Below are 27,750 nucleotides of genomic sequence, written 5' to 3' on the forward strand. Positions count from 1 at the left end.
TAGAAGACGGGTTTGGGTTTAAGAAACGGCTCCAAAACCCAAACTCTGCAGGTTCTTCTCGGACTCCTTTGTGCCTCTCTCAACTCTCGTCGTCTTTTTTCTCCTTGCAGCTTCAGAAGGTTTGGGTTTCGTAAATTGGTTTGGATATTTGAAATGAAGTTGTATCAAAGCTTAAATCCTTGTGGAATTAAATTCTAATTGGGTGTTTGAATTTGTAGGGGCTCATACGTCATAATGGAGATGAAGGCTCTTGACAGTGACAGTGGGTTTGGGGATGATGGCGATGTCAACAGCAATGGGTTTCGGTAATTATTCAGTTTGTTGTGGTGATTTTGTTGTTAATTGATGATTTTTGATGTAGATGGAGCAGGAAGAGGATGACTTTGATGGTGAGCACGACGGTGAGGAGGAGGAAGAAGAATCAGAAAATGAGGAAGAAGATGGAGAAGAAGTTGGGGAAGAGGAAAATGATGATGGGCAAAACGTTAATAAAGATGCCGAGATGGAAGAAGTCGAGAAAGAATACATGAATCTTCGTCATCAGGAGCAGTAAGAGACTTCTGTTCACAAATCCTTTCATTTTTAATTATAAACTTGTGATGCTTCATTAGAATGAAGACATAGAGCTAAATAATGTGACTATAGGAGATAATATGCATAGCAGTTGGAGGTTGGTGACGAAATTTGATATTAGTTTACAGAAGTTATTGAATAATTTAAATTAATTTTGTTACTAAGAAAGCACAAAATGGAGTTATATAATGTGACTATAGGAGATAATATGCATAGCAGTTGCAGCTATAGGAATTGAACACTAGTGCCATTTTCATCTTAGCGCAAGGCTAATTTTCATCTTAGCACAAAATGGAGTTGTATAGGCTGACATATGAAGTTAATTTTGTTCTTCGTTTATTCTCTCTTCCCATGTAGTGATATTTTAAAGAAGGATCTTCTTAAGGGTCAAGCAGTGAAAAGGTGCGTTGTTCAAAATAATAACTCTTGTAATATCCATGAAATAGGTTTTGTTTTTCAACATCAAATTATTGCTCCTTGTTTAAAGCTTCTTTTTATGCAAATCCTTAAAGTTGAAAAAAATGATTTATGTAGTGAATTATTGTCTGATCGATGTTTATTCTTACCCATTTTCTATGCCTTTTGTTTTCATTTTTCTGAAGGCTCTGTGGGACAAGGCTCTTGAGTTCAGATTCTTGCTTCAGAAAGCATTCTCAAGTTCACATAGAATCATGGATTGCCACAGGTTGCTTTTGCATTTCCCCCTTTTTTTAGATTTGTGACATGTTAAGATTTATGTTCTTACCTGAGAGGTTGTCTGCACGAGCCAATTAGGTCTTTATTTTGTGATTCACATGAGGGTGTCAATGCAACGTATTCTGACCTAGTTAGTGTGTGCAAACTACAGGCTTTACTTGAGAAGAACCCGTCCTTTGTCCAAGCAACAGATGGTGTGTGCAAACGACATTTATCAAACTATTATAGTTATTTTGTAATACAATTTGGCTTTCCATTGTTGTGCATAATCTATCATTTTCTGCATGATAAGAATTGCCAATATGTGAGATTTGTAGATATGCTTTGTGTATTGCATTTTGTGTTTGAAGTTTTTAATAACCGTTTAAATTCTCATAAAGTGTGTTTAGCTTACAACTGTACTATTAGCTGAGATAGAGTTTAATTTTATCAAATCAAACTTTAAGGAAATGCTTCAAGTTTCCTCGATTTCATATGATTGTGAGGGTTCCCCAAATTTCGAAAGTTCCACTACAATAGTTACTATAATTAGTCAGATTATGCTGGTACTAAGTTATCATTAAGAGTGTAAGATTGTTAATCAAGAAGAATGGATTGAGCTCAGCCTTGCCCAAGCTTATCCCACGTAAATCTTGGCACACCAGTTCTTGGTCTGCTAAATTGTAGTGAAGTTTGTGCTGAGTTCCCATTGAGGTTACACCAGTCCTAATAGGTGACGGTTTGCGCATAATAGGTGGGAAGTTCAAAGTAGTCCAATTGGTCAGAAATACAGTTGTTTTCGACAAACATTAGACACTTTGGGATTACAGAAACATCAATTAAATTACCACTCTAGAGGTAGGTATTTGTTGCAGTTGTCAAAAGCATAATGTTGGCAGGGAAGGTAAATCGGTTGGGCCTTGTTTTGTTGATCTGAGGATAACCAAGATGAAGCCAGATTTCAAATTGCCCTAGGATGTGGGCACAAATCTTTCCTGCTTGATCTCATATAAACCTTAGCCTGATTTAGCAAAAAAATTGGCTTTTGGGCTACCATGGTCTAATTGAATGTCCTACTTTGTACTGTTTGCATTTTCATTAACTTCATACTGCATATGTTCATGTATTTCTTCTCCTAATACATATCCTGTTCTGTAGGTAAATCTGGATGATCTAGGATGTCACAGTCATCTAAGAACATTGATGGTGATGAGGATTGGTCACAGATTTCTGAGTTGCATTGATGGTGATGAGGATTGGTCACAGATTTCTGAGTTGCTGTCGAGGTACTCAGATCATAATTAGATATTCTGAGAAGAAGAATCATATTCTACTATCTAGATATGCTCTTATTGTATTGAAGTCTACCTATAAAACTGATTTTTTTTTCCTTCTTCATGCCACACTTCACCGATCCATTTGGAGCAGCAAAAAAGAACTTCGGAATTTTGTTGTTTTATTGTTAAAATGCTCGTAAACGTGTGGATTCAAGTACCTTACTATTATTGCTGTATTTCAATACCTTAGTGTCTAACTTGTTATATTTTAATACATAGTTCTTATCAGTTAATAAATGAGGCTATTATGTTATTAAGTTTGTCAACTGTTCAATATGACATGTACCAGACGATGGTTTTCTGAAGTCATTCCGTTAGGCACTAATTAAATTAGTTTGCTATCTAAAGGGCCGGCAAAGAACCATGAAATGCATTTGTATATTATACTTGTAAAAAATCTATGTTGCCATATGTTTACTTTAAGTATACTCTTGGGCAGTTCTGCTATGAATTCTTTCATGCTCCGACAACTTCTCTTGCATGAATTTTAGAAATTTGTTCTACTATGATCAACTTTTCATTATTGTGTGCATTTCTATGTGGGTTACTTGGTCCAACCAAGACCTGTCACATTGTGTCTTGTAGAATAGCTACTTTCAGATTCAAATCGATAGACAAATGGCAGAGGTAGGCAGATGTAGATGAGGAAATCAGCAGTTGCTGTATTTGGTACTGTAAGATATTAGCTCCCACGTGCATGCTCATTTGTGCTTCATAATTGTAACATCATAACAAGATGGGTTTTTCTTAAGTTTTGTACATTTAGTAACTTAAACATAAGTTGTGGATGTGTAGGTCCCTGAGGGGTACAACACTGCAAAGGGAGAGGTACTGATTGCATATAATTGTGGTTAACTATAATCCTATACTAATCTAAGATTCCATCTGTAAATTCATTGGAGTCGAATGTCCATAGAATTTACATTTTTTCCATGTGCTATTTGAAGTTTTTAACTCCCAAATGAGGTACAAATTCATCGTTTGGGATGGATGCAGTTTATAATTAATTTGATACTATGTTTGAACAAATGTGGGTTGTTTGTGGTGTTTGGTACTTTGCTTCGTTTTTCTTTTTGGATGGCCCCAGTGTGACTTGATGAATTTGTTCCTTTTATTGCTTTAAGAAATGATCATGCAACCCATGTGTGAGGGCTGTGATGGTTTCAATACTCTTCATGCGCCATTAGCTTTTATTCTATCTTTATGTTTAAAATTTTGATTCATTTTCCACTTCGATGTATAGCCTGTAAGGTCTGCTTTAATTATCTTTTATGTGTTATAAAAGTTATATTTCTATTTGCACAAATTAAGTACATTCATTCCTTCACTCTGATAGGAGACACAATCTGATGCTGTGCACAAGCTGATGGTGACCTCGAACTTTTGGATGACTCTGAGTTTTGCCAACAATTACTGAAAGAATTTTTTGATACAATTGACCCAGCAACTTCTGGTAAAACTATTAGGGCATGTCATACTTCATATATGTATGATTGCATTTGAATTTCATATATGATACGGTTTACCCAATCTATAAGATTTCCTGTAGTTCAAAACACATGCAATCAGATTGCATATAAAAAGTGTGGCTTTTGAAATTGTTAAGGATTGTATCCCCCCAAGTTATATACAGTATCCTCGTTAATTTGCTGCTTTGGATATGTAGAGTGGATGAACATGATTTTCAAACAATTTGGACTCATCTAACCAACTTTAAGTAACTAAGTCTGAGCCATGAGAAAAGTTTCGTTCAAACAATCTGCATCTGCAGCTATTGAAGTCAATGACATTGTATTGTCTCTGCTTATAGTGGGCTTGGAACCTAATCGGTCCCGAACTTCTATTCTTCAATTTTTTATATTTTTGTAACTTCAAAAATGAAACAAGCTAGCAGTTATTCCTGCTAACAATCACAACCTAATTGATCCTGAACTTATTTTGTTTATTGATTCTGATTTTGCACTATTTGATTATTCGCAGAGACATCATTTTATTCCTTGAAAAAGTTGCATGCTAAGAAGAGGAAGATTGTTGACAGAAGAGCCTCTAATAGTCGCAAGATAAGGTATCAATAGATTCTTCGGTTCCCTATGTGAAACTGCTGTGATTTTGTTTTGGAATATCTTGGAGCATATGTTGAGCAAACTAGGCTAGATTGTTTAAGGCTTATTGCATTATGCTTTTGCAGGTATAATGTTTATGAGAAGATAGTAAATTTCATGGCTCCAGAGACCATGGTCGTTTCTCCTATGCTTCCGGACCTCAATAATTTGTTCGGGTTGAAGAAGCAGAAACCAGCTTCCGTAGTGCAGTAGCAATGCAAGGCTGAATCAGCTGTATAGTCCTTGAATCTCAGGCTAAGAAATTGTCTGCTGTTAATTTATTTGATATATTATTCAATCTATTATCTGTTGCACTGATATTTATGTATAATTTACACAATTTTTCAATGGGAGCCGAGTCTTTAAGAAGTGTGATTTTGTTGTAACTGATAATTAAGATCTGTAAATTTGACATTTATAAGCAGATAGGATGTTTTTGCTTTCCTCGATGCCGAAATATTTCCCCCCAATTTGAAGAATTGATTCTTGCCTGGTATTGCTAATGAATAATGATACCTATGTTAAAGTCCTTCCCTTGTATGTTTAGAATCTTTTTTTTTTTTTTCAATTATTTACTGCTAGTATACAACCATCTGTTTATCTTCTCTAGTACGGGATTATATGTTGGATGTATTTTATGCTATATTTATGCAATAGTTGATGATGTTGAACACATCTGAAAACTTCAATATTTTGAAGGCAGAAAACAACTTGAGCAAATAAAATTACAAACTCATGGATGGCTTGTGGACTAGTGTTGCTTCTTTTTCTGGGAGATGGAGGACCGAACTACTAGAGCAAGCGTGAAAAATAATCCGGCAGCTGTGACGAGCACCTTCCAACCTCTGAGGCCGCAGTTGTTACTGGCAACCCTTGTCCTTGCAATTGTGTAATCAGGTTCATCCTCTTGCCCTTCTTTGTCTGTAAAACATACAAATAACATAATATTTATGTTTTTGAATTGAATATAGACGGACTTGTAAGTATTTGGATAGAGTATAAATCATTGCAATACAACACAGCATACCTGTGTCTCCTTCGTCAGTGTCCATGATGAGGCGATTAAACCATATCGGCACCTCGTCTTCAACATATTTGCCATCGAAACCAAGGCAGTATATTCCTGGTATATGCTCCCATACGGACAAATCTCCACCGATGACACATGGATAATGAGGATCTGATTTGGTGTTGTGTTGGGTACTTATCATCATATTATTCTGGTGCTCTTGCATAAGCTCGACACCAAACTCCTTTATCCGAAACATCTTATTTGGTCCAGTCATTACTGAAACCACCACTTGATCTCCACATTGTAATATTGTTTCGTTCTCCATCTTCCAATGGCTCAACCATATCATATCTTCTCCGTCACCTGGGATACCATAGAAGAATGGGCAATAGATCCACTTCAGACCCTTGCTCTTGTTACTCACTTTGATTATGTTTGAAACCCATTCCCATCCACCATCATTAGAATTATAATTCTCCTCGTTTGCATAGGTAGCAAAGATGTTCAAGCCTCGGATTCTGTGACTAGAAGGGAGTAAAGGGACACTAAAAGATATGGAGGACTTGGTACTTTTATAGCTGAATCGGCCTGGAACCTCATTCCCAACAAAAAATGTGCTGAATATACCAAATTGATACAGTCCCTATGCATTTTCCATGATCAACACAACATTACTAAGTCATTTATTTCCCATTATATATATGACTTATATGAGAGAGAGAGAGAGAGAGAGAGAGAGCGCACCTGGACGAGACTCCATCTACCCTCTTCTTTATAGAAGGAACCTGGTTGGCTCTTCATTCGAATTGCAGGCATGGATCCCAAGTTGCACAAGCCCAAAAGTTTGATCATTTCCGCATCAACTTTTTCAATAGGCTCTAACTTGAAAAGGTACTCCCACTCAACTATTTTGTCGATGTGTGCTATAAAGACCTGTAGATGGACCCCTCTAAACGATTGATATTTTACTTTTTTCAACGATATGCATTCGGATACATTCATGCTTTCGTCTACTTTTGGCAACCCCACAAGCGATTCGAGTCTATTACAACCCTTGAAAGAGAGTTTATCGAGCCCCCTCAAACCTTTGATGAAACTTGGCAGACTACAAATTGGATTCTCATCTAACTTTAGTTTTCGCAACGAGGATAGACTACTTAAATCCCTACAAAAGGCATCATCAGAAAGATTGCACCCCTTGAGACTTAACTCTAGTAAAGAGCATGGAAAAGAACTCAAGATAGTTGAACTTCTTTCTGGCCACAATTCACTTATTGGAATTCCATCTATTTCAAGAACTTTCAGAGACACCATCTTCTTCATCATCTCTACTGGAAACTCTTCAAGATTTGAGCAGCCAGATAAAATGAGTTTTTCAAGTGATTTAAGCATGCACATGTTCTTCGGAAGCATCCTAAGATTCTTGCAATCCTTCGTATTCAAGTACACGAGTCTCTCCAGGTTTCCAATTGACTCATGAACATCAATCAGGCTGGTGCAATCAACAAGAATCAATTCTTCTAGACTAGGGCAAAGTGAGAAGTCCATGATTTCAGTGAGGCCATGAGAATGGCTAACGTCAAGGATCTTCAACGATGGAAGAAACTGTGGAAACAAAGGTAAAAAAGAAAAAAGAAAAAAAAACAATGAATAAGTATCTAACATAAGAAATTAGTCATCGAATTAAAGAAAACATAGGAGTTCATTTTAACACATGGAGTTAGTCAACAAATAAAAAACTAACAAAATAAGGAAAATGAATTAAAATGCATAGGGTAACATACTTTTGTTCCTTTCCAGACTTGTCTTAAGCTACTATGTTGCATTTCAAGAACAATTAGACACTCCAAAGGAAGATCAACAGGTATAGAATCCAATGGAAATTGAAGCCAACACAACCATCTTAATCTTGTAGGGAAATCTGCATAACATCCATCCAGTCGTACATGACTAAGATGGAGTAGTTGTAAATTGCGCATCCTTTCAAATGCATTGGTTTCCAAGACGGTCTCATTTGTGTTTATTGGTCTGTTTGCAAGATGCATACGCATATCCAGGGCAAGACCTTGAATTGTTTGTGTACCCTAACAGAAAAGAAAAGAAAAAGTTAAAACATTATTATGGATAATTTTCACAAGGAGAAATACATATATAGACATAAAAGGCATGTTTCTTACATTCTTTTCCCTCAGTACTTCGAAAGAATCCTTATGGCGCCATAATCTACTACGTTTTCCAGACTCTTCTGATTCGTGGCGAACAATTTCTCTTCCCATGTCACGGATCATGTCATGCATTTGCACGTTGTTGTATCCATCAATTGTCACCAAGCATCTATCAATGAGATTTTGAATGCCAACAATTGTATAGAAATCACATCCATCGAGTATTCTAACAATGTAGTTTTTGCCCCTTCCTATTAGGAAACAAGCAATGTGGAGGAATAATTTCTGGTCATGGTCATCTTGTAAACTGTCGTAGCTTATTCTTAGTTTATTCATGATTTCACCATTAGGGATAACTTTTAGCTTCTCTAATGCACTTTCCCATACATCCATACTTTCCCCTGATAAAGAAGAACCCAAAACTTTTAGAGCTAATGGAAGTCCGCCGCTATGTTGCACTACCATTTTTGAATGCTCCATGTAATTTTCTATGGGACGGTTCTGGCCAAATGCATGCCAACTGAAAAGCTCTAGTGATTCATTGTAATTCAAAGTTTCAACTTTGTACACCTTTGTAACTTGATGTGCTCTTAGCAATCTTTCACGCCTAGTTGTTATAAGTATCTTACTTCCGGGATAAAACCGATCTTTCATTTTTAGTACTGCATCTAATTGGTCCATATGGTCCACATCATCAAGGACAAGTAGAACTTTTCTAGAGCTTATGGCGCTTTCAATCTTAATTATTCCCTCACTAATAGTTTGTATTTTCACTTTTCTACCGATCAAAATATCAGAAAGAAGTTGCATTTGTATTTGAACTAAGCCATTTGGTCCATCTGCTCTTTCTTTGATATTTTCAATGAAACTACTTCCTTTAAAGCTTCTAAAATTTGAATTGTAAACATGTTTCGCAATGGTTGTCTTCCCTACTCCAGACATGCCATACACAAGAAGTATACCAACATCACTTGATCCATCTTGTAACCACAAATTGATGCGTTCAACTTGGAATTGAATTCCAATCAATTTTGGTTCAACACTCAATAGTGTGCGACTTAACTTGTCTCCAATCACTTTAACAATTTTCTTGATAAACTTTGATTCGTACCTAATAATTTGCAAACAACATAAAAAATAAATCAAACCTTTCATGTGTAATAAACCATCTTAATGTGACTAGTTTTGTTTTTGTTTTTGTTTTTGTTTTTTTTTTTTTTTTTTTTTTTTTCAATTGGAAAGTGGTAGATGTTTTCTCTCTAGTGTCTGGTACGTTATATGTGTTTTGTTAAGTAATTTAGCACTTGTGGTTATTACACCTAAACAATTGTTAAGTTTTTAGTGGAGTAGAGCTGCCCAATTAAGATTTCACTTCAGGGAAGCTGACAACATTTTGGGTTAGAAGGGGACAGGTGGCTTTAAGATAGACTAGCCTTTATGCACACGCTCACACGCGTGCAAAATGTATTTTTTTAATCACGGCGTGCTACACGCGACTTACACGTTTTAAATGTATTTATATGCGTACATTGACAAAAGGAAAGTCAAATGTTTGAAGTAAATGAATAATCTTAGATCATGTTGGAAGAAACCCCTCATAAACCAATTAAATCAGCTGAATCCACATAATAAAATCGGCCTCTACATTAAGAATAGATAAAATAATATTTAATAAACAACTGATTGAATCATATTATTGCTAGCCATTGTGCGGCTAAGCCCACCCCTTCCCTCTTAGTGTAGATAATATCTTTTGTTTAAAAAAAAACAATAATTTGACAACTAATTTAATCACATTATTATCCGCGTGCAAAATACTTTTTTTATAACCAGGATTACACTACTTTTAAGATGTTTTGAACGTGTTTAAAAATATAGAAAATAATATTTAATGAACAACTGATTGAATCATATTATTACTAACCTATTGTGAGATACCTATTAAAAAAAATTGTTAAAATGACGAAAATACTCCTGCCACATTTGATGCATTATTTGGATTGCTTTTGAAGTTTTTTTGTTTGAGGAGCATTTTTGTCCAAATTCTTTTTTTTTATAAAGCTTGTGACACCAAAAAAATACTATTCATTGGCCTTGGGGGCTTTATATATACTAGCCTTAATGCATGCGAGTGTAGAAGACATTTTTTTAATCACGGCCTGTTAAGCTCGAATTACATGTTTTAGATGTATTTATATGTGAAAATTGAGGAAAGTCAAATATTTGAAGTAAATGAATAACCAATTAAAGCAGCTGAATCAATATAATAAAATCGGTCTCTATTGAATTTACATTAAGAATAGATAAAATAATATTTAATAAACTAATTAAATCACATTATTGCTAGCTTATTGTGAAGCTAAGCTCACCTCCTCCTTAGAGAGAGAGAGAGAGTGAAGTTTTGGAGATCAGCAGTGAAGTTTTAGAAGGAGGTGGAAGCTAAGGGACTGGGTTTTGAAAGAGCAAAGGTAAAAAATAAAAAAAATAAAAAAATAAAAAAAATGAATGAGAGAGTTATGCTACTTTAATTTTGGAGTTTTTCTCATTTGATTACAAGTATTTATCTGAAAGTTGTTGTATAGGTTTTGTTATGTGTTTCGTTCCGACAAGTGAATTTGTGGTTGAGCTCAGCTCATTTTTGTGTGATCCATTTGTGGCGAAGGGATCGCATTGTGTGATTTGTTTTTTTTTTTTTTTTTTTTTTCTTAACAAGTATTGCTATGTTAAAAACTTTCTTTTAGTTTCGCTAATACTATGATTCAAAGTTCTATAGTTCTTCAATTTGATTTTATGCAAAAGAGAAATTTAACTGAGTTATACAGTTATCTTTTGTTTCAATAAATGCTTACTCCCTACTTACTGAGCTTTAAGAGCACACCTATATTTTTGTTTTGTTTCCATTCGATTTTATAAATTTCAGAAGCAGATCGTGAAGGTATAGACTAGAGCTTACTAAGTGTCATGACTGTATTTTGCTGGGATGTTTAGTGAACCACTATGTCTCAGTGCATTGCTAAGCTTGTCCATTTTTTTTTTTTTGGGTTGTAAACTTTTCTGCATGATGTGGTTGTTGTATATTTTTCAAGTGTAATATTAATACTCGAGTTCTAATCAAGTATGTTTGTAAGTATAACATGAGTTAAATTAGAATGAATTTGAGTTTTAGCAGAAGGTTGTAAATGTTGGGATGTGACATCATTTCTCACGGAAGTATTGGATGAATGAATAATGAAGTGGGGAATTTAGATAATTAATAAATCATACATACGTTGATGGCCTTTATTTGAAAAATAAAAAAAGGACTGCTGACGAAATTAAAATGAAAAGAAGGGAGTACAGCGTAGAATTTATACCAACTATAGACAAATACAGCATAGATTACCTCCTAACTTTTTCCCACACTTGCTGACATGAAAGTTAATAAATTATTACTTAAGCATTGATAAATATGCTCGTTCTTACTGGTGACACATTATTTACATTTTTCATCCAAAAATTTAATTTTTCTACCATTACCTTTTTAAAAATAGATAATGCTAAGAAGACTTAATTTGTAAACTAAATTTTGTAAATTAAATGACATATAAATTAGTGATGAATTATCACTTAACTATTGATTAACGTGATTATTTTTTATTAGTCACACATTACTTAGTTTACGAATTTAGTCTACCTAACATTAACCTAAAAACTTTAAGCAAATTGACCAGTAGACTAAAACGGAAAATGACTAATCTTTAAGTTGAGCCAAGTGTGATTTCTTTAAATTGGGATTATTATCCACTACTGAGATTGAATTATATATATATATATATATATATATATATATATATATATACATACACACACACACACAAAGGAAAATTTCAGGTAAACTAAATTTGTAGATAAAATTTTAAAAACTAAATGACATGAAAGTTGATAATTAGTTTATTACTTAAACGTCGATAAACGTGCTTATTTTTAACACATCATTTATTTTGCAAATTATGTTTCTAAATTTGGGAACTTTCATGAAAAGAGGTTGAGCTAAATTCATTTTATCCAAAAACCATGCTATAACTTTATTTAATGAAAAAAAAAAAGTTTAATGATAAACCCTTAACTTTAATAAAAAGAATAAAATAACTTAAATTTTAATGAAAAAGACATAATTTTAATATTAAAAAAAACTAAAAAAAAATAGTGACTGTCCTCACACTTATTATTTTATGAAACTTATTACACTGTTTATGAAATTTATTATACTATTTATGAACTTATTACGTTGTTTATGAAACTTAAAGGTATATAGTGTGTTAACTTCTTTGAATCATGCCCAACCAGTTTGCCTATTGAACTTAGACCTTGGGATCTCCAATCAACTAAGTTAGGCTTCCGCCCGACTAATTCATTAGTTATGTTGGCTTTAGCCTCATTCCCCTCGATGATCAACTTACTCTCTAGTCAAACCTATAATAATTGGTACCATTTAGGTTGACTATCTTTAATGGTGTATACAATTCATCTTATGAAATTATATTTCATACGAGAGTAGTTGTTTCTCAATTTCAAGTCCTCAAAATTATATATATGTTGGGACTTTTGGAAGTAATTTGCTAACACTAGGAAGTAGACTTCCCCCACATTTAAGGTATTTGTAGGAATGTCTCTAACTCTTCATACCTTAAAGTTAATCATTATAAGAGATAACTGCTTTTTATTCTCTCTCTTTTAATAAACAAATTACTCTTTACAATTTGGACATTGTGTTTAGCCCTTACTCGGCTAAATTATCACAAAGTACATTTCTCTAGCCTTAAGGCTGTATTCAATTCCATTATAGATTATGCCTTTGTATATCCACCTATATGTACTTTGACTTTAAGTTATCAAAATTCAAATTAGCCAGCATCATTGAATTCATAACATGTCCATCCATATTCTTGCTTAATAAGCATCATCATGTTTAATTTAATTGTGTATGCTTACTCAATAAGAATCAATTTCAGTGCCTCATCATTCCTTTTACGAAGACCCCCACACTTTCAGTGTATACTTCGCAAAGGAATTGGCTTTGGTTTTATCCATGACTAACATGGCCTATGAGAAAAACTCATTTTTGTAGTGCCTTCACATGTTACTCCTTTATCAGGAAGTGCTCATCATTCTATAAATGTGCTAATTCAGTCAATGAGTTTGCAAATCATATAGCCTATATCCTTAGATGCCCAGCCACAACATTAAAGATTGCATTATGATCTTGTAGCTAATTGGGAGACAAAAACTCAAATATTCATGTTTCCGTATCACTATGGCTTTGAAGCTCTCACATATATATCTACAGTATACAACCACAAGTTTTGTGCCATGTGCATACTAACATAAGAAAAACCTTCTCTTTTGCAAAGAAAGAGGCTACACAACCGCTAACAGAGATTTACTTCCTCAATTTAAAATGCAACTCATTTTTTGCGCTACTCTGCAGAACCAAACTCATAAACCCATAAGCAGTTATTGATTGTGCCCAACTACATTATGCGCATTGCCACAGTAGTTAAGTCGTTCTTACGTATAGACTTAAGGGTTGCAATCCTTACCAATACTCAACAAGAAGATACGAAAACTTTAATCGCAGAAAAATATGCCCAGTTAATGAGATGCATCATACTCATATGAATAAATCAATCCATATATATATCACACACACATTGGTCGAATGGGAATGAATTTCCAGGCAACGATTATATTTCATTTCTACGCCTATGACTTGTGATAAGTAACCTCCAGTGCCTATGACGTCGTAATTTAGTGTTGAATTAGCCATTTACATGAGTCGAACCTAAAAATTATCATTTACAAATGAAGAGAAAAATCACTAGATTGTAGTAGTAAATAAGTCGCTCGCATTGATTGTGCAACGAAATGCTAATCAAATGAGATGGGCCTGGCTCAATCTCCTATAGACCTTACTGGCCCATAAAGCCCATTTAAGGCCCAAATGTTTTTGGTCTACGAAGGGGAAATTAATCGATAGATTTTGGGAATTGGTTTAGGAGAGGGTTGGGGTTTTCGAAACGGGTCATCCAGCTCGGTAAACTGCATATGAATGCTTAAACCCCAAGACCCAAACCCATACCCTGCATCTTCTTCTGAGGCCTCTCTCAACTCTTGCAGTCTTTCTTCTCCTTTCAGCTTCAAAAGGTTAGAATCTGGGATTCATAAATTGGTATGGATATTGGAATGAGGTTGTATGTACCATCAACTTTTAAATCCTTGTGGAATTAAATTGTATAAATATTTGGGTGTTTGATCAGACGTCACAATGGATAGAAAGGCTCGTGACAGTGACAATGAGTTCAAGGACGATGGCGATTTCGACAACGATGAGCTGAGTGTTTTTTATTTGTAAATTCTGTTATTGGGTTTTGGTAATCATTCGGTTTTGTTTTGGTTATTTTGTTGTTATTTGATGGTTTGTGATGTAGATGGAGCAGGAAGAGAATGACTTTGATGATGAGCAGGCGAGGAGGAAGAAGATGGAGGAGAAGTGGGGGAAGAGGAAAATGGTGATGGGCAAAACGATAATAAAGATGCGGAGATGGAAGAACTCGAGAAAAAATACATCAATCTTCGTCATCAGGAGCAATAAGAGACTTCTGTTCACAATTCTTTTATGCTTAATTATGAACTTGTGATGCTTAACTAGAACGAAGACATAGAGCTAAATAATGTGAATATAAGAGATAATATGCATAGCAGTTGGAGGTTGGTGACCAAATTTGATATTAGGTTACAGAAGTCATTGAATAATATAATAGTCCGCCAGTGTAGCTATAGAAATTGAATACTAGTGCCATTTTCATCTTAGCTCGACGCTAAGTTTCAGTATCTATTTAATTTAGTTATTATGAAAGCACAAAGTGGAGTTATATATGCATGTGCAATTCTTCAGTTCGAGATAAAAGGAAGGAACATACATCTTACATGGATATAGGCTGACATGAAGTTAATTTTGTTCTTCGTTTATTCCCTCTTCCCATGCAGAGATATTTTAAAGAATCTAAAGCGTCATAAGGACGAAGATCTTAAAGGTCAAGCAGTAAAGAACCAAAAGGTGTGTGTTGTTCAAAATAATAGCTCTTGTAATATCCATGAAATAGATTACCACAGGTCGCTTTAGCTTTTCCATTTTTTTGTAGCTTTTTGACATGTTAAGATGTTATGTTCTTACCTGAGAGGTTGTCTGCAGGAGCCAGTTAGGTCTTTATTTTGTGATTCACATGAAGGCGTCAATGCAGCATATTCTGATCTAGTCGACTCATCAAAGAGAACTTTGGATTCTTGAGCAGAACTACAAGAGGTGTGACGGTCATAAAAATTTGTTGCCTACCTATTACTACTTGGTCTGTAGTTTAGCTTCATACCTTGCAGTAATATGACAAGTACTTTATACATTATTGTGATTTGTTGATATTGCCATTTGTATATGCTAACATTTATCGCATCATGCTATATTTCTAGTTACAGGCTTTCGTTGGGAAAAACCCTTCTTCCATCTTTCAAGCAACAGATAGTATGTGCCAACTACATTTATCAAACTATTATATTTATTTTGTAATATAATTTGGCTCTCCGTTGTTGTGCATAATCTATCATTTTCAGCATGACAAGAATTGCCAATATGTGAAAGGTTTGCTATGCTTGGTGTATTACATTTTGTGTTTGAAGTTTTTAATATCCGTTTAAATTCTCGTAAAGTGCGTTTAGCTTGTAACTATACAATTAGCTAAGACAGAGTTTGATTTTATCAAATCAAACTTTAAGGAAATGCTTCAAGTTTCCTCTATTCATATGATTGTGAGGGTTCCTCAAATTTCAGAAGTTCCACTACAACAGTTACTATAATTAGTCAGATTATGATGGTACTATGCTATTATCAAGAGTGTACGAGTTTTAATCATGAGGAATGGATTGAGCTCAGCCTTGCCCAAGCGTATCCCAAAACACAAAGCATAAAGCTTAAGCTTGGACCAACTGGTCTGCTGAATTGTAGTGAAGTTTGTGCTTAGTTCTGATTGAGAACAAGCCAATCCAAATATGTGATGGTTTACGCGTATTAGGTGGGAAGTTCAGAGTAGATCAACAAAAATTAGACACTTTGTGATTTTGATTACAGCTTTCAAGGAAACATCAATTAAATAACCACTCTAGAGGGTAGGTAGTTGTTGTTGTTGTCAAAAGCATAATGTTGGCATAGAAGGTAAATTAGTTAGGTCTTGTTTTCTGATCTGAGGATAGTCAAGATGAAGCCAGATTTCAAATTTTCCCAAGGATGTCAGCACAAATCTTTCCTGCTTTGATCTCATATAAGCCTTAGCCGGATTAAGCAAAAAAAATTGGCTTTTGGGCTACCATGGTCTAATTGGCTGTCCTAGTTTGTACTGTTTGCATATTCATTAACTTCATACTGCGTATGTTCATGTATTGCTTCTCCTAATACATATCCTATTCTGTAGGTAAATCTGGACAACCTAAGAAGTCACAGTCATCTAAGACCACTGATAGTGATGATACGGTGATGAGGATTGGTCACGGATTTCTTAGTTGCTGTCAAGGTACTCAGATCATAATTTGGATATGCTCTTGTTATATTGAGGCCTATCTATAAAACTGAAATATTGTTTAACATTATTGTTCATGCCATACTTCGCTAATCCATTTGGAGCAGCAAAAAGAACTTTGGAATTTTGTTGTTTTATTGTTTAAAATTCTTGTAAATGGTGGATTCAAGTACCTTACTATTATTGCCGTATTTCAACACCTCAGTGTCCAACTTTTGTTATACTTGTAAAAAATCTATGTTGCCATATGTTTACTTTAAGTATACTCCGATAACTTCTCTTGCATGAATTTTAGGAATTTATTCTACTATTAAAAGCGAGCAGCATGCTTTTAATCGGGTCTGGCTCTATAATTGAACTTGTAAACATGCCTTTCCCTATGGCTGACTTGTGCCATGCTTTGCCAGATATCACTAGGAATTCATTTTTCTTTTTCCAATTGCAGAATATTGGGGAACAAGTTGCTTCTTATTTAAAAGACCCAAGCAGAATGGTTGGGCAGATGCAGATGTGGTCATGTGGAAATTAGCAGTTGCTGTATTTGGCACTGTAATACATTAACTCTTATATCTAAATTGAAAAAATGAAAATTTCACAGTTCCCAAGGTCTCACGTGCATGCTCAGATACATTTGTGCTTCATATTTTTAACATCATAACAAGATTGGTTTTTTAGTAATTTAAACACGAGTTATTGATGTGCAGGCTCCTGTGGGGGAGAACACTGCAAAGGGAAAGGTACTGATTGCATATAATTGTGGTTAACTGTAATTCTATACTAATACAAGGACCCATTTATAAATTCATTGGAATTAAATGTCCCATGGCATTTACAATTTTCTCATGTGCTATATTAACTCCCAAATGAGGTACAAATTCATTGTTTGGGATGGATGCTGACGTTTGAGCAAATTTTGGGTTGTTTGTGGTGTTTGCTTCAATTTTCTTTTTGGATGGCCCCGATTTGACTTGATGAATTTGTTCCTTTTATTGCTATAAGAATAAATCATGCAACCAGTGAGCGAGGGCTGTGAGTGTTTCAGTGCTCTTCATGCGCCATTAGCTTTAATCCTATCTTTTATTTAAAATTTTGATTTGTTTGCCACTTCGATGTGCAGCCTGTGAGGTCCACTTTAATTACCTTCTTGATGTGTTTTAAAAGTTATATTTCTATTTGCACAAATTGAGTAATTTTATTCTTTCACTCTGATAGGTGACACAATCTGATGGTTGTGCACAAGTTGATGGTGACCCCAAACTTTTGGATGACTCAGAGTATCTTCTGGTAAAACTATTAGGGCATCTCATACTTCATACATGAATGATTGCATTTGAATGTGATATACTAATACGGTTTACCCAATTTATAATAATTAAGTCTGAATCATGAGGGAAGTTTCATTCGCGTTGAAGAAGCAGAAACCAGCTCCGTAATGTAGTAGCGATGCAAGGCTGAGCCAACCGTATAGTCCTTAGATCTCATGCTAAGAAATTGTCTGCTGTTTATTTATTCGATATATTATTCAATCTAATATCTGTTATACTTATTTACACAATTTTTCAATGGGAGTCGAGTCTTTAAGAAGCATGATTTTGTTGTAAATGACAATTAAGATCTGTATGTTTGACATTTATAAGCAGATAGGATGTTTTTGCTTTCCACAGTGCCGAAATAGCATCGCTGATGCTGGATGTATTTCAGTATACACATTTGAGCTATGCAATATTTGATGATTTGAACACATTTGAACTTCAATATCTAATTGCTAGGGGCTTTTATATCTCAAGCGGTTAAGAGCGCTTAGCTGTGAACCCGAAGTTTTGAAGGCATAAAATATCTTGAAGACAAAGAAGGAATGCAAAATATGTTTGTATCAAGTAAAATTGCAAACTCATGGAGGGCTTGTGGACTACTGTCGCTTCTTTTTCTGGGAGATGGAGGACCGAACTACTAGAACAAGCGTGACAAAGAAGCCAGCAGCTGTGATAAGCACCTTCCAACGTCCGAGGTTGCAGTTGTTACTGGCAGCCCTCATCCTTGCAATTGTGAAATCAGGTTCATCCTCTTGCCCTTCTTCTTTGTCTGAAAAACATACAAATAACATAAAAATTTTGTTTTTGAAATGAATACAGACGGACGTGGAAGTGTTTGGATGGACTATAATTCATTGCAATACCACAATACGACATACCTGTGTCTTCTTCATGAGAGTCCATGATGACGCAATTCAACCATCCCCGCTCATCGACAAGAAGGCCTTCAACGTATTCTTTCCAGAAACCAAGGAAGTATATTCCTGGTAGATGCTCCCACATGGACAAATCTCCCCCGATGACACATGGATAATGAGGATCTGATTTGGTGTTGTGTTGGGTACTTGTCATCATATTATTCTGGTGCTCTTGCACAAGCTCGACACCAAACTCCTTTATCCGAAACTGGTAAGGAAATTCGGCTATTACCAAAACCACGACTTCATCTCCACATTGCAATATTGTTTCAGTCTCCATCCTCCAATGGCTCATCCATTTCATATCTTCTCCGTCACCTGGAATTCCATAGATATTTGGTCCATAGATCCACGTCAGACCCTTACTCTTGTTACTGACTTTAGCCACTAAAGGCACACAATCAGGATAATTATAATTCTCCTCCTTTGCATAGGTAGCAAAGATGTTCAAGCCTCGAATTCTGTGACCAGCATGCAGTAAAGGGACAATAAAACATATCGAGGACTTGGTACTTTTATAGCTGAACCGGTCCGGAACCTCATTCCCAGTAAAAAATGTGCTGAATATACCATATTGATACAGTCCCTATGTATTTGCCACAGTCATCACAACATTACTCAAAGTCATTTCTTTCCCATTTTATATATTTAAGACTTATGAGAGAGAGAAAGAGAAGCGCACCTGGACCTCTTCTCGATGATCCGTGCGTGTGTATTGATTATACATTCGAACAGCTGGCGTGGATTCCAAGTTGGACAAACCCAAAAGTTTGATCATTTCCGCATCAACTCTATTAATAGGCTCTAACTTGTATACGTACTCCCACTCAACTAGATTCCAATTGTCACCCACCCCGAATATACACCGTAGCTCAGGGGAAAGATATGTCATTTTTTTTAATGATATGCAATACCTTATATTAATCAGTTTGTGTACTTTTGGCAACCCCACAAGCGATTCGAGCTTCTCACAATCTGCGAAAGAGAGTTCATCGAGCCTTCTCAAACCTTTGATGAAACCTGGCAGACTACAAATTGGATTCTCATCTAGATATAGTCTTTGTATTGAGGTTAGAGTACTTAAATCCGTAGGAAAGGCATCATCAGAAAGATTGCACCCCATGAGACTTAACTCTACTAAAGAGCATGGAAAAGAACTCAAGATAGTTGAACTTCTTTCTGGCCACAATTCACTTATTGGAATTCCATCCATGTCAAGAACTTTCAGACACTCCATCTTCTTCATCATCTCCACTGGAAACTCTTCAAGATTTGAGCAGCAAGATAAAATGAGTTTTTCAAGTGATTTAAGCATGCACATGTTCTTCGGAAGCATCATAAGATTCTTGCAATCCTTCAAGTTTAAGTACACAAGTCTCTCCAGGTTTCCAATGGATTCATGAACATCAATCAGGCTTGTGCAATCTACAAGAATCAATTCTTCTAGACTAGGGCAAAGTGAGAAGTCCATGATTTCAGTGAGGGAATGGGAATGGCTGACGTCAAGGAACTTCAACGATGGAAGAAACTGTGGAAACAAAGAAAAAAAGAAATAGAAAAAAAACAATGAAATAAGTATCTAACATAAGAAATTAGTCATCGAATTAAAGAAAACATAGGAGTTCATTTTAACACATGGAGTTAGTCAACAAATAAAAAATTAACAAAATAAGGAAAATGAATTGAAATGCGTAGAGTAACATACTTTTGTTCCTTTCCAGACTTGTCTTAAGCTACTATGTTGCATTTCAAGAACAATTAGACAATCCAAAGGAAGATCAACAGGTATAGAATCCAATGGAAATTGAAGCCAACACAACCATCTTAATCTTGTAGGGAAATTTGCATAACATCCATCCAGTCGTACATGACTAAGATGGAGTAGTTGTAAATTACGCATCCTTTCAAATGCATTGGTTTCCAAGACGGTCTCATTTGTGTTTATTGGTCTGTTTACAAGATGCATACGCATATCCAGGGCAAGACCTTGAATTGTTTGTGTACCCTAACAGAAAAGAAAAGAAAAAGTTAAAACATTATTATGGATAATTTTCACAAGGAGAAATACATATATAGACATAAAAGGCATGTTTCTTACATTCTTTTCCCTCAGTACTTCGAAAGAATCCTTATGGCGCCATAATCTACTACGTTTTCCAAACTCTTTTGATTCGTGGCAAACAATTTCTCTTCCCATGTCACGGATCATGTCATGCATTTTCACGTTGTTCCATCTGTCAACTGTCACCAAGCATCTATCAATGAGATTTTGAATGCCAACAATTGTATAGAAATCACATCCATCGAGTATTCTAACAATGTGGCTTTTGTTCCTTCCTATTAGGAAACAAGCAATGTGGAGGAATAATTCCCGGTCATGGTCATCTTGTAAACTGTCATAGCTTATTCTTAGTTTATTCATGATTTCACCATTAGGGATAACTTTTAGCTTCTCCAATGCACTTTCCCATACATCTATACTTTCCCCTGATAAAGAAGACCCCAAAACTTTTAGAGCTAATGGAAGTCCGTCGCAGTAGTGTACAACCTTTTCTGAATATTCCATGTAACCTCTAAGGGGATGGTCCTGGCGAAAAGCATGCCAACTGAAAAGCTCTAAAGACTCATTGTAATACAAAGTTCCAACTTTGTGCACCTTTGTAACTTGATGTGCCTTTAGCAACCTTTCACGCCTAGTTGTTATAAGTATCTTACTTCCCGGATAAAACCAATCTTTCATCTCTAGGACTGCATCTAATTGGTCCATATGGTCCACATCATCAAGAACAAGAAGCACTCTTCTAGAGCTTATGGCTCTTTCAATCTTTCTTAGTCCCTCACTAACACCATGTATTTTCACTTCTCTGTCGTTCAAAATATCAGAAAGAAGTTGCTTTTGTATTTGAACTAAGCCATTTGGTCGATTTGCTGTTTCGCTGATATTTTCAATGAAACTACTTCCTTCAAAGCTTCTAAAGTTTGAATTGTAAACATGTTTTGCAATGGTTGTCTTCCCTATTCCAGACATGCCATACACAACTAGTATACCGACATCGGTTGATCCATCTTGTAACCACAAATTGATGTCTTTGACTTGAGATTCGACTCCAATCAATTTTGGTACAACGCTCAATGGTGTGCGACTTAACTTGCCTCCAATCACTTTAACAATTTTTTCAATAAACTTTGACTCATACCTAAGAATTTACAAACAAAATGAAAAATAAATCAAACATGTTATGTCTCACAGATGTATTGGATGAATGAATAATGAATTGGGGAATTTAGATAATTAATAAATCAAACAAATGTTGATGGCCTTTACTTAAAAAAGAATTAAAAGGAATACAGCACAGAAAGTACATACCAACTTTTTTCCACACCTGCTTTTGAAACATTTTAAGCAACAGGAAACCAGTAGACTAACATGGAAAATGACTAATCCTTAAGTTTATCCAAGTGTGATTTCTTTAAGTTGACCTAAATTGGGATAATTATTCACTACTGAGGTTGAATAAAAATCAAGGTCCCTACGGATCATAGTATCAAATTAACTGAAGAAAGAGAAGAGAAATGGAGAAAATGAAAGTTACCCATCAGCTTGATTTTGTAAGACCATGCCTGCTAGGTCTGCAATCTCTGCAAGTGCCTTCCTCCATCCCTCCACCTTTTCCGGCGACTGATTTTTCTGGCTTCTAGCAAATGCTTTTCCAACACTTCCTGTCTGCTTCCTCAAGTGGGACGGATCAACATCGTAGAAGACTGGTAAAACTACATGGTCCGAGGTGGTCTTCTTCCGTTCAAGGATCAGCACAAGCTCATCAAGACACCACCTGGATGACGCGTAATCTTTCGAAAACACGACAACAGAAGTTCGTGACAGCTGGATCGCTTTCAGCAGTCCTGGCTTTATATCTTCTCCTCTCTCAAGTTCATCGTCGTCTCGGAACGTGAGAAATCCTGCGTTGTTCAAGGCTGTGTAAAGGTGGTCGGTAAAAGTCTTGCGAGTGTCTTCGCCTCTGAAGCTCAAGAACACGTCGTATCGGTAACCCCGAAATTTTTTGGAATCAGAGGAGGTTCCTTGAGATGTTGTCACGAGAGCCATTGATGTGGATTGATGTTCAAACCAAAAAAACTGGTCTTTGCTTGAGATGTTATTCCTATCTACTGGAAAATTTACAAACAATTATAAAAAGGGTTGTTCCCATGCTTGACCCAAAGTCTTTCTTTAAATCATGGCCGACCGCTAGTGGCAGAGATTAAAACAAAAGGTTGTATGGGGTCCTTCCTATCTACTTCCAGGAAGATTCACAAACAATTATAAAATGGGTCGTGTTCCCATGCATTGACCCAAAAAGCTTTTCTTTTAAGTCATGGCTGGCTGCTAGTGGCAGGGTCTTAAAAATAAAATTGCACCTATAGTTGCAAATGCAAATAGAAAGGAAATAAAACATAATTAAGTTATGTATAAAATGAGTGATAAAAGAAGGGATGTGATATCTACACGTTCCATTTTACTTTTTACATATGTTTCTAATTTTCGGTCGTCGGATCAGATGAATTGAAAAAGATCAACAGACATAAATTAACAAGAGGTGTGTAAGAAATAATTTGGAGTGTGTAGATAGCACACCCCTAAAAGAAAAGGTCCTTGCACGCTCGAAAATGTCATTCGAATAGGTTAGTAAAGAATAAATGAAGACTTACATCAATGAACCAAATAATAGTGTAAGATAACAAAATAAACAATGACATTGAGTTGAAGAGTTAGAATTCATGTATATCATCTTTTCCTTACAGTACTACAAAAAAAATACAACTCGATTCTATCATATTACTAGTTTATCTTATTAAAAGTTGCTAAGATGAGTATATAGGGTTTGTGGTTTTATAGTATAATATCTACTATTTTCTTGACATTTATCTTGCAATTTCCATTCCACCTGTAAACTGCTTTGTCTATTCAATACCGCCACAACAATAATACTTGTTTCCATAGCTGCAAACAGAGTATTTAAAATGAGAATATAAGTTGAAGTGTAAATTGCATTATAGTTTGTAGTAATTCAACTATACATACATTGACAAAAAGCAAGGAAAAAAATAATCATATCCAATTAGATTGAATCCAGAAGCTCAGTCAAGATAACATCAAATGTTAAACCCCCCGACTTTGCGTTCCGTTGCCATGTGGATGGATCTGTTTAAATTTGCTTTTCTTACCAAAATTTAAACAATAGAAAGTTCAAACCATATTCCCATACCTCCATGTCTCAGGATCCATACCTCCATGTCTCTATCCTGCATTAATTTGTTGATGCTCATTTCCAGTGGAAAATGCATCACTTGTAGCCTTTTTTCACAGTTTTTTCTTATGGGACCTGCTTTGATTTTTCTGGTACCGTCTTTGCTGCAAGCGTGGAGATGACACCGTTGTGTTATGTGATAAGAGATGTTGCAGCTTCAAATAAATTTCATTGGATATTCTGTAAATAGGTGAAAGGGGATAAATAGATCAAACTATAATGATAATGACAATTATTATTTCAATAAATAGAAAGTATGTTTCAACATAAATATATTGCAATCAATTTGATCATAATCAAATCATTAAGACAATATGCCCTGCAATGTAAATTCATGAAACGCCAATTTACATTGTCACAAATTCCTAATCAGGTTGGTACTCCTCTTTCTGATCCCATTGAGTTTCGTCACCTTCTCAGGTCACTTACATATCTCACTTTAACTCATTCTAGTATTGCCTTTGCGGTCAATCATATAGCTCAGTTTATGGCTCGTCCCACTATGACTCATTTGGTTGCTGCTGAACGTGTTCTTCATTATGTTAAAAGGGTTCGTTAGACTTGGTCTTAGTTTCGGCCTCATTGTGGTCCACTTGTTTCTACTTGGGTACTCTCATGCAGATTGGGCTGGTCATCCATACACTTGTTGGTCCACATCTAGGTATCTTCTTTTTCTTGGCCCCAATCTCATCTCCTAGAGCTCTACATAGCAGCCTATTGTACGACGTTCTAGTGTGGAGTATGAGTATCATGCTCTTGCTCACACTTGTACTGAATCTCTTTAGGTCTCCTACTTACATCGTGAAGTCCAGTGTGTGATTTCAACGCCCATTTATATTTTCTGTGATAATCTCATCACCACCTACATGGTTGCTAATCCGGTTTTTCATGCTCGCACGAAGCATATTGTGTTGAATTATCATTTTGTTTGTGAACATGTTAATCTTGGCACACATAAAGTACAATTCATTCCATCCTTGGGTCAGCCTACGGATCTACTAATGAAAGGTCTTTCTAAGCCGTGATTTCCTCTCCTACGGTCCACACTTGTGTCCTCTTGGCCGTTCCCAGCAAAAAATGTGCTGAATATATCATGTTGATGCAATCCCTATTTATGTACTATGGACACCATAACATTAACTAGTCAATTCTTTCCAATTCCAATGACATATTTATCAAAGAGAGTGAGATGCACCTGGAGGAGACTCCAATCAACATCTTAAGAATCGCGGAAGGGTTTGTGCATTTGAATATTTGGCATGGATTCCAAGTTGTGCAACCCCAAAAGGTTGATCAGTTAGCATCAGCTCTTCCAGTAGGTTTCAATTTGTAATCGTAGTACCACTCAACTAGATTGCGGTTGTCATCCACATCGGTCATCAGTTTGTGTACTTTCGGCAACCCCACTAGTGATTTGAGCCTCTTACATCCCCAGAAAGAGAGTTCATCGAGCCTTATCAAACACTTGACGAAAATCGGTAGGCTACAAATTGGATTGCTACTTAGTAAGAGTCTTCGCAGTGAGGATAGCTAGATTACTCAAATCCTTAGGAAATGCATCATCAGAAAGATTGCGCTTGCTGAGATTTCGCTCTACTAAAGAGAATGGTAAAGAACTCAAGTTACTTGAACTTCCTCCCGGCATAATTCACTTTTCGGAATTCAATCTGTTTCAAGCACGTTCATAGATTCCATTTCCTTCATCATATCCATTGAAAACTCATTAATATTTGACCAACCCATGTTTCAAGTGATTTATGCAACTATTCTTTGAAAGCATCCTAAGATTTTTGCTATCCATCATATTAAAGTAGGGTTAATTTCGCTAACAAACCTAAAGTTTATTAAGTTTTCATAAAAACATCTCACGTTTGAGACATTACATCAATATTCTTTGAGGTTTTAATTCATTTACACATAACCCCTTTTAACCAAATTCCATCTTTTTTTTTTTCTTATAGAGAAATTTACCCATAGAAATTTACCCATTGTGGTAATAAGGTATTTGAAAAAGAGTCAACGGTAAAGAAATTTGGATTTAAACGAAGCAAGTAATTGATCCATCTTGTAACCATATATTGATATCTTTGACTCGAGAATGAATTCCAATCAATTTTTATTTGGGCCCTCAAGGGTTTGCGATTTGTCTCGAGTCACATTTATCAATTTTTGATAAATTGAATTATACCATTACTATTAATTAGTTGCAGCTTTTAAAATTATTATCATAATTAGTTATTAGAAAGAAGAAAAAAAAGGAATTGACGGAGAATTGAACTGTAGTAAAACGTATGACATGGAAGTTTTGTGATTGCAATTTTTATTTTTTTTATTAGTTGCATATAAATAGGAAAATCCAGTGTTAGAGCCAGCACATGAGTGAAAGACCTAGGACTGTAAATCAAACAAGCCCCGTCATCCATGGCCTGCACAATCGATTTCCACTGCCTAGACGAGGGCTTCGGTGGCAAAACCTACAAGCGCAAGAGAAACCCCCATTCCGCCGACGAAGATGCCTCTATCTTTGGCGGTGCTGCAATGGATATCGACGACTCGTATCCACCTCCGGCGAAGCGGTCGGCGGTACCCTCCTCGGACAATCCTGACAAGCCCATCCTCGGGAAGCCAAGCTACGACGGCGTGATGGCGGGAAAAGTCTCCGGCCGGAAATGGAAGCAGCCGAGGAAGCAGAGGACTTCGGCGGCGCAAGTCAGCCGAAAGGGGACAACTTTCGAGGAGAGGGCGAAGGCGAAGGAGATAAAGAGGGCCTACAGAGAGAGAATGACGGAGCTGAAGGACGAGATCAAGAAGAACAAGGAGGAGAAGAGGAGGAAAGGGAGGAGAGGGAGAAGAAGAAGAAGGAGAACATTTTGAGGTCTGGTACTAAGCTGCAGGTGATTTCGAACCCGAAGACAATAAAAAAGATTGCAAAGACGAAGGATCAGAAGCTCCTCCAGCCGGTTCCGGAGCATTTGATCAACAAGAACAGGAGGAAGAGGAACAACAACGACAAATAGACTAGTGAGTTGGTTTACTTTTCGGTTTTATGTCTAGGCTTGGATTCAATTTTGATCCTTTGTGTTTGTTATGGTGGCAGAGAGTTGTGCTATGTTCTGAATATAGTTTCTTTATGTGCGAAATCTTTTGCTTGCTCGAATTTTGCATCTACGAATTAGTTGTGGTTGATATTTATTTGATAAATGGAAAGGAAAACAAATAATAAATGGAAAGGAACATCTCTTTTGAGACAACCTAGAAAGCTGGACTGGGATTTGATGAGACTTGAAAACTATTTGGAAGGGTTGATATTTGAAGGATATAGACCAGGCTAACCAGCATGGTTTTCTGGATTGTGGAGTATCAACAAGGCTAGGTAAGATGATCTCGTGCTTGTGTCAGCAATGTTCTCCCATTTTTCATTTTGCTTCTTGAGTCTTGGTTGTTAAGGAACAAATTCTATCAACAAACGCTGCTGCAGTTGCTGCTTTTATACGACCAGCGACTGAGGCAGCTAGTGTTGTTGCGTTTGTTGCTAGCATTGCTACTTGGTTTAGAGTTTGTTCACAACGTTGGCATGATATGGTTTTTTAAGGTCAATATTCGCATGATATGATGTGTTGGTTAAGAGATTGTTCACAATGTTGACATGACACTCTAGTTGTTCTTAATAAAACTTAGGATGAGATATGTATCTTACTCATGAAATTTATCTTTGAAGACGACTATAGATGGTAATATGGAGAATGT

At 35.8% G+C, this 27,750-nt stretch overlaps 5 protein-coding genes across 9 annotated transcripts in view; 3 read left to right on the forward strand and 2 right to left on the reverse strand.

Annotated features, from left to right (window-relative positions):
* Nucleotides 1-18,415, forward strand: part of LOC125469507 — an 80,444-nt gene extending 62,029 nt beyond the window's left edge. For 2 of the 3 annotated variants that reach the window (XM_048566899.1, XM_048566898.1), the window contains exons 5-9: nucleotides 16,363-16,461; nucleotides 16,913-17,016; nucleotides 17,172-17,204; nucleotides 17,680-17,751; nucleotides 18,237-18,415. In XM_048566899.1, coding sequence (XP_048422856.1) covers nucleotides 16,425-16,461; nucleotides 16,913-17,016; nucleotides 17,172-17,204; nucleotides 17,680-17,751; nucleotides 18,237-18,299 — 309 coding nt within the window. In that variant the 5' untranslated portion in view covers nucleotides 16,363-16,424 and the 3' untranslated portion in view covers nucleotides 18,300-18,415. Of the gene's footprint in view, nucleotides 1-16,362; nucleotides 16,462-16,912; nucleotides 17,017-17,171; nucleotides 17,205-17,679; nucleotides 17,752-17,844 lie in introns of all 3 variants that reach the window. The other variant, XM_048566900.1, reaches the window with a different exon arrangement.
* On the forward strand, nucleotides 1,039-5,264 carry LOC125469504. 3 transcript variants are annotated; one of them, XR_007251789.1, is made up of 7 exons: nucleotides 1,042-1,258; nucleotides 1,421-1,463; nucleotides 2,407-2,534; nucleotides 3,381-3,413; nucleotides 3,922-4,038; nucleotides 4,566-4,650; nucleotides 4,774-4,864. XR_007251789.1 is itself a non-coding variant. In XM_048566894.1 (6 exons), exons 1-5 carry the CDS (start codon nucleotides 1,095-1,097, stop codon nucleotides 4,600-4,602), a joined length of 405 nt encoding a protein of 134 aa, XP_048422851.1. In that variant the 5' UTR covers nucleotides 1,039-1,094; the 3' UTR covers nucleotides 4,603-4,650; nucleotides 4,774-4,864. The 3 variants fall into 3 exon arrangements, 2 of the variants coding, with proteins under 2 accessions (XP_048422851.1, XP_048422850.1); XM_048566894.1 differs by lacking the exon at nucleotides 3,922-4,038 and having other exon boundaries at nucleotides 1,039-1,258; XM_048566893.1 differs by lacking the exons at nucleotides 3,381-3,413; nucleotides 3,922-4,038 and having other exon boundaries at nucleotides 1,051-1,258; nucleotides 2,407-2,454; nucleotides 2,495-2,534; nucleotides 4,774-5,264.
* Nucleotides 5,393-27,750, reverse strand: part of LOC125469491 (disease resistance protein RPV1-like) — an 85,222-nt gene continuing 62,864 nt past the window's right edge. The window contains exons 2-6 of the mRNA XM_048566872.1: nucleotides 7,877-8,975; nucleotides 7,484-7,783; nucleotides 6,444-7,304; nucleotides 5,715-6,342; nucleotides 5,393-5,608 (exon numbers count right to left, since the gene is read on the reverse strand). Of these exons, the coding sequence (XP_048422829.1) occupies nucleotides 5,439-5,608; nucleotides 5,715-6,342; nucleotides 6,444-7,304; nucleotides 7,484-7,783; nucleotides 7,877-8,975 (3,058 nt within the window). The 3' untranslated portion in view covers nucleotides 5,393-5,438. The remainder of the gene's footprint in view (nucleotides 5,609-5,714; nucleotides 6,343-6,443; nucleotides 7,305-7,483; nucleotides 7,784-7,876; nucleotides 8,976-27,750) is intronic.
* LOC125469493 (disease resistance protein RUN1-like) lies at nucleotides 18,218-22,867 on the reverse strand. The gene is made up of 6 exons (XM_048566875.1): nucleotides 22,291-22,867; nucleotides 20,796-21,894; nucleotides 20,403-20,702; nucleotides 19,380-20,225; nucleotides 18,659-19,283; nucleotides 18,218-18,549 (listed from the first exon to the last, which is right to left on the reverse strand). Exons 1-6 carry the CDS (start codon nucleotides 22,800-22,802, stop codon nucleotides 18,377-18,379), a joined length of 3,555 nt encoding a protein of 1,184 aa, XP_048422832.1. The 5' UTR covers nucleotides 22,803-22,867; the 3' UTR covers nucleotides 18,218-18,376.
* On the forward strand, nucleotides 26,360-27,160 carry LOC125468208 (UBX domain-containing protein 1-like). Its single transcript, XM_048566890.1, is given in 3 exon segments — nucleotides 26,360-26,836; nucleotides 26,839-27,024; nucleotides 27,101-27,160. Coding segments are annotated over 2 exon segments (594 nt in total). The 5' UTR covers nucleotides 26,360-26,424; the 3' UTR covers nucleotides 27,021-27,024; nucleotides 27,101-27,160.

Source organism: the organism of the source record quoted next, unplaced genomic scaffold, assembly GCF_019419815.1.
Source record: "Pyrus x bretschneideri cultivar Hongxiangsu unplaced genomic scaffold, Pyrus_bretschneideri_v1 Contig43, whole genome shotgun sequence".
In the NCBI taxonomy this organism is placed as follows: Eukaryota; Viridiplantae; Streptophyta; class Magnoliopsida; order Rosales; family Rosaceae; genus Pyrus; species Pyrus x bretschneideri.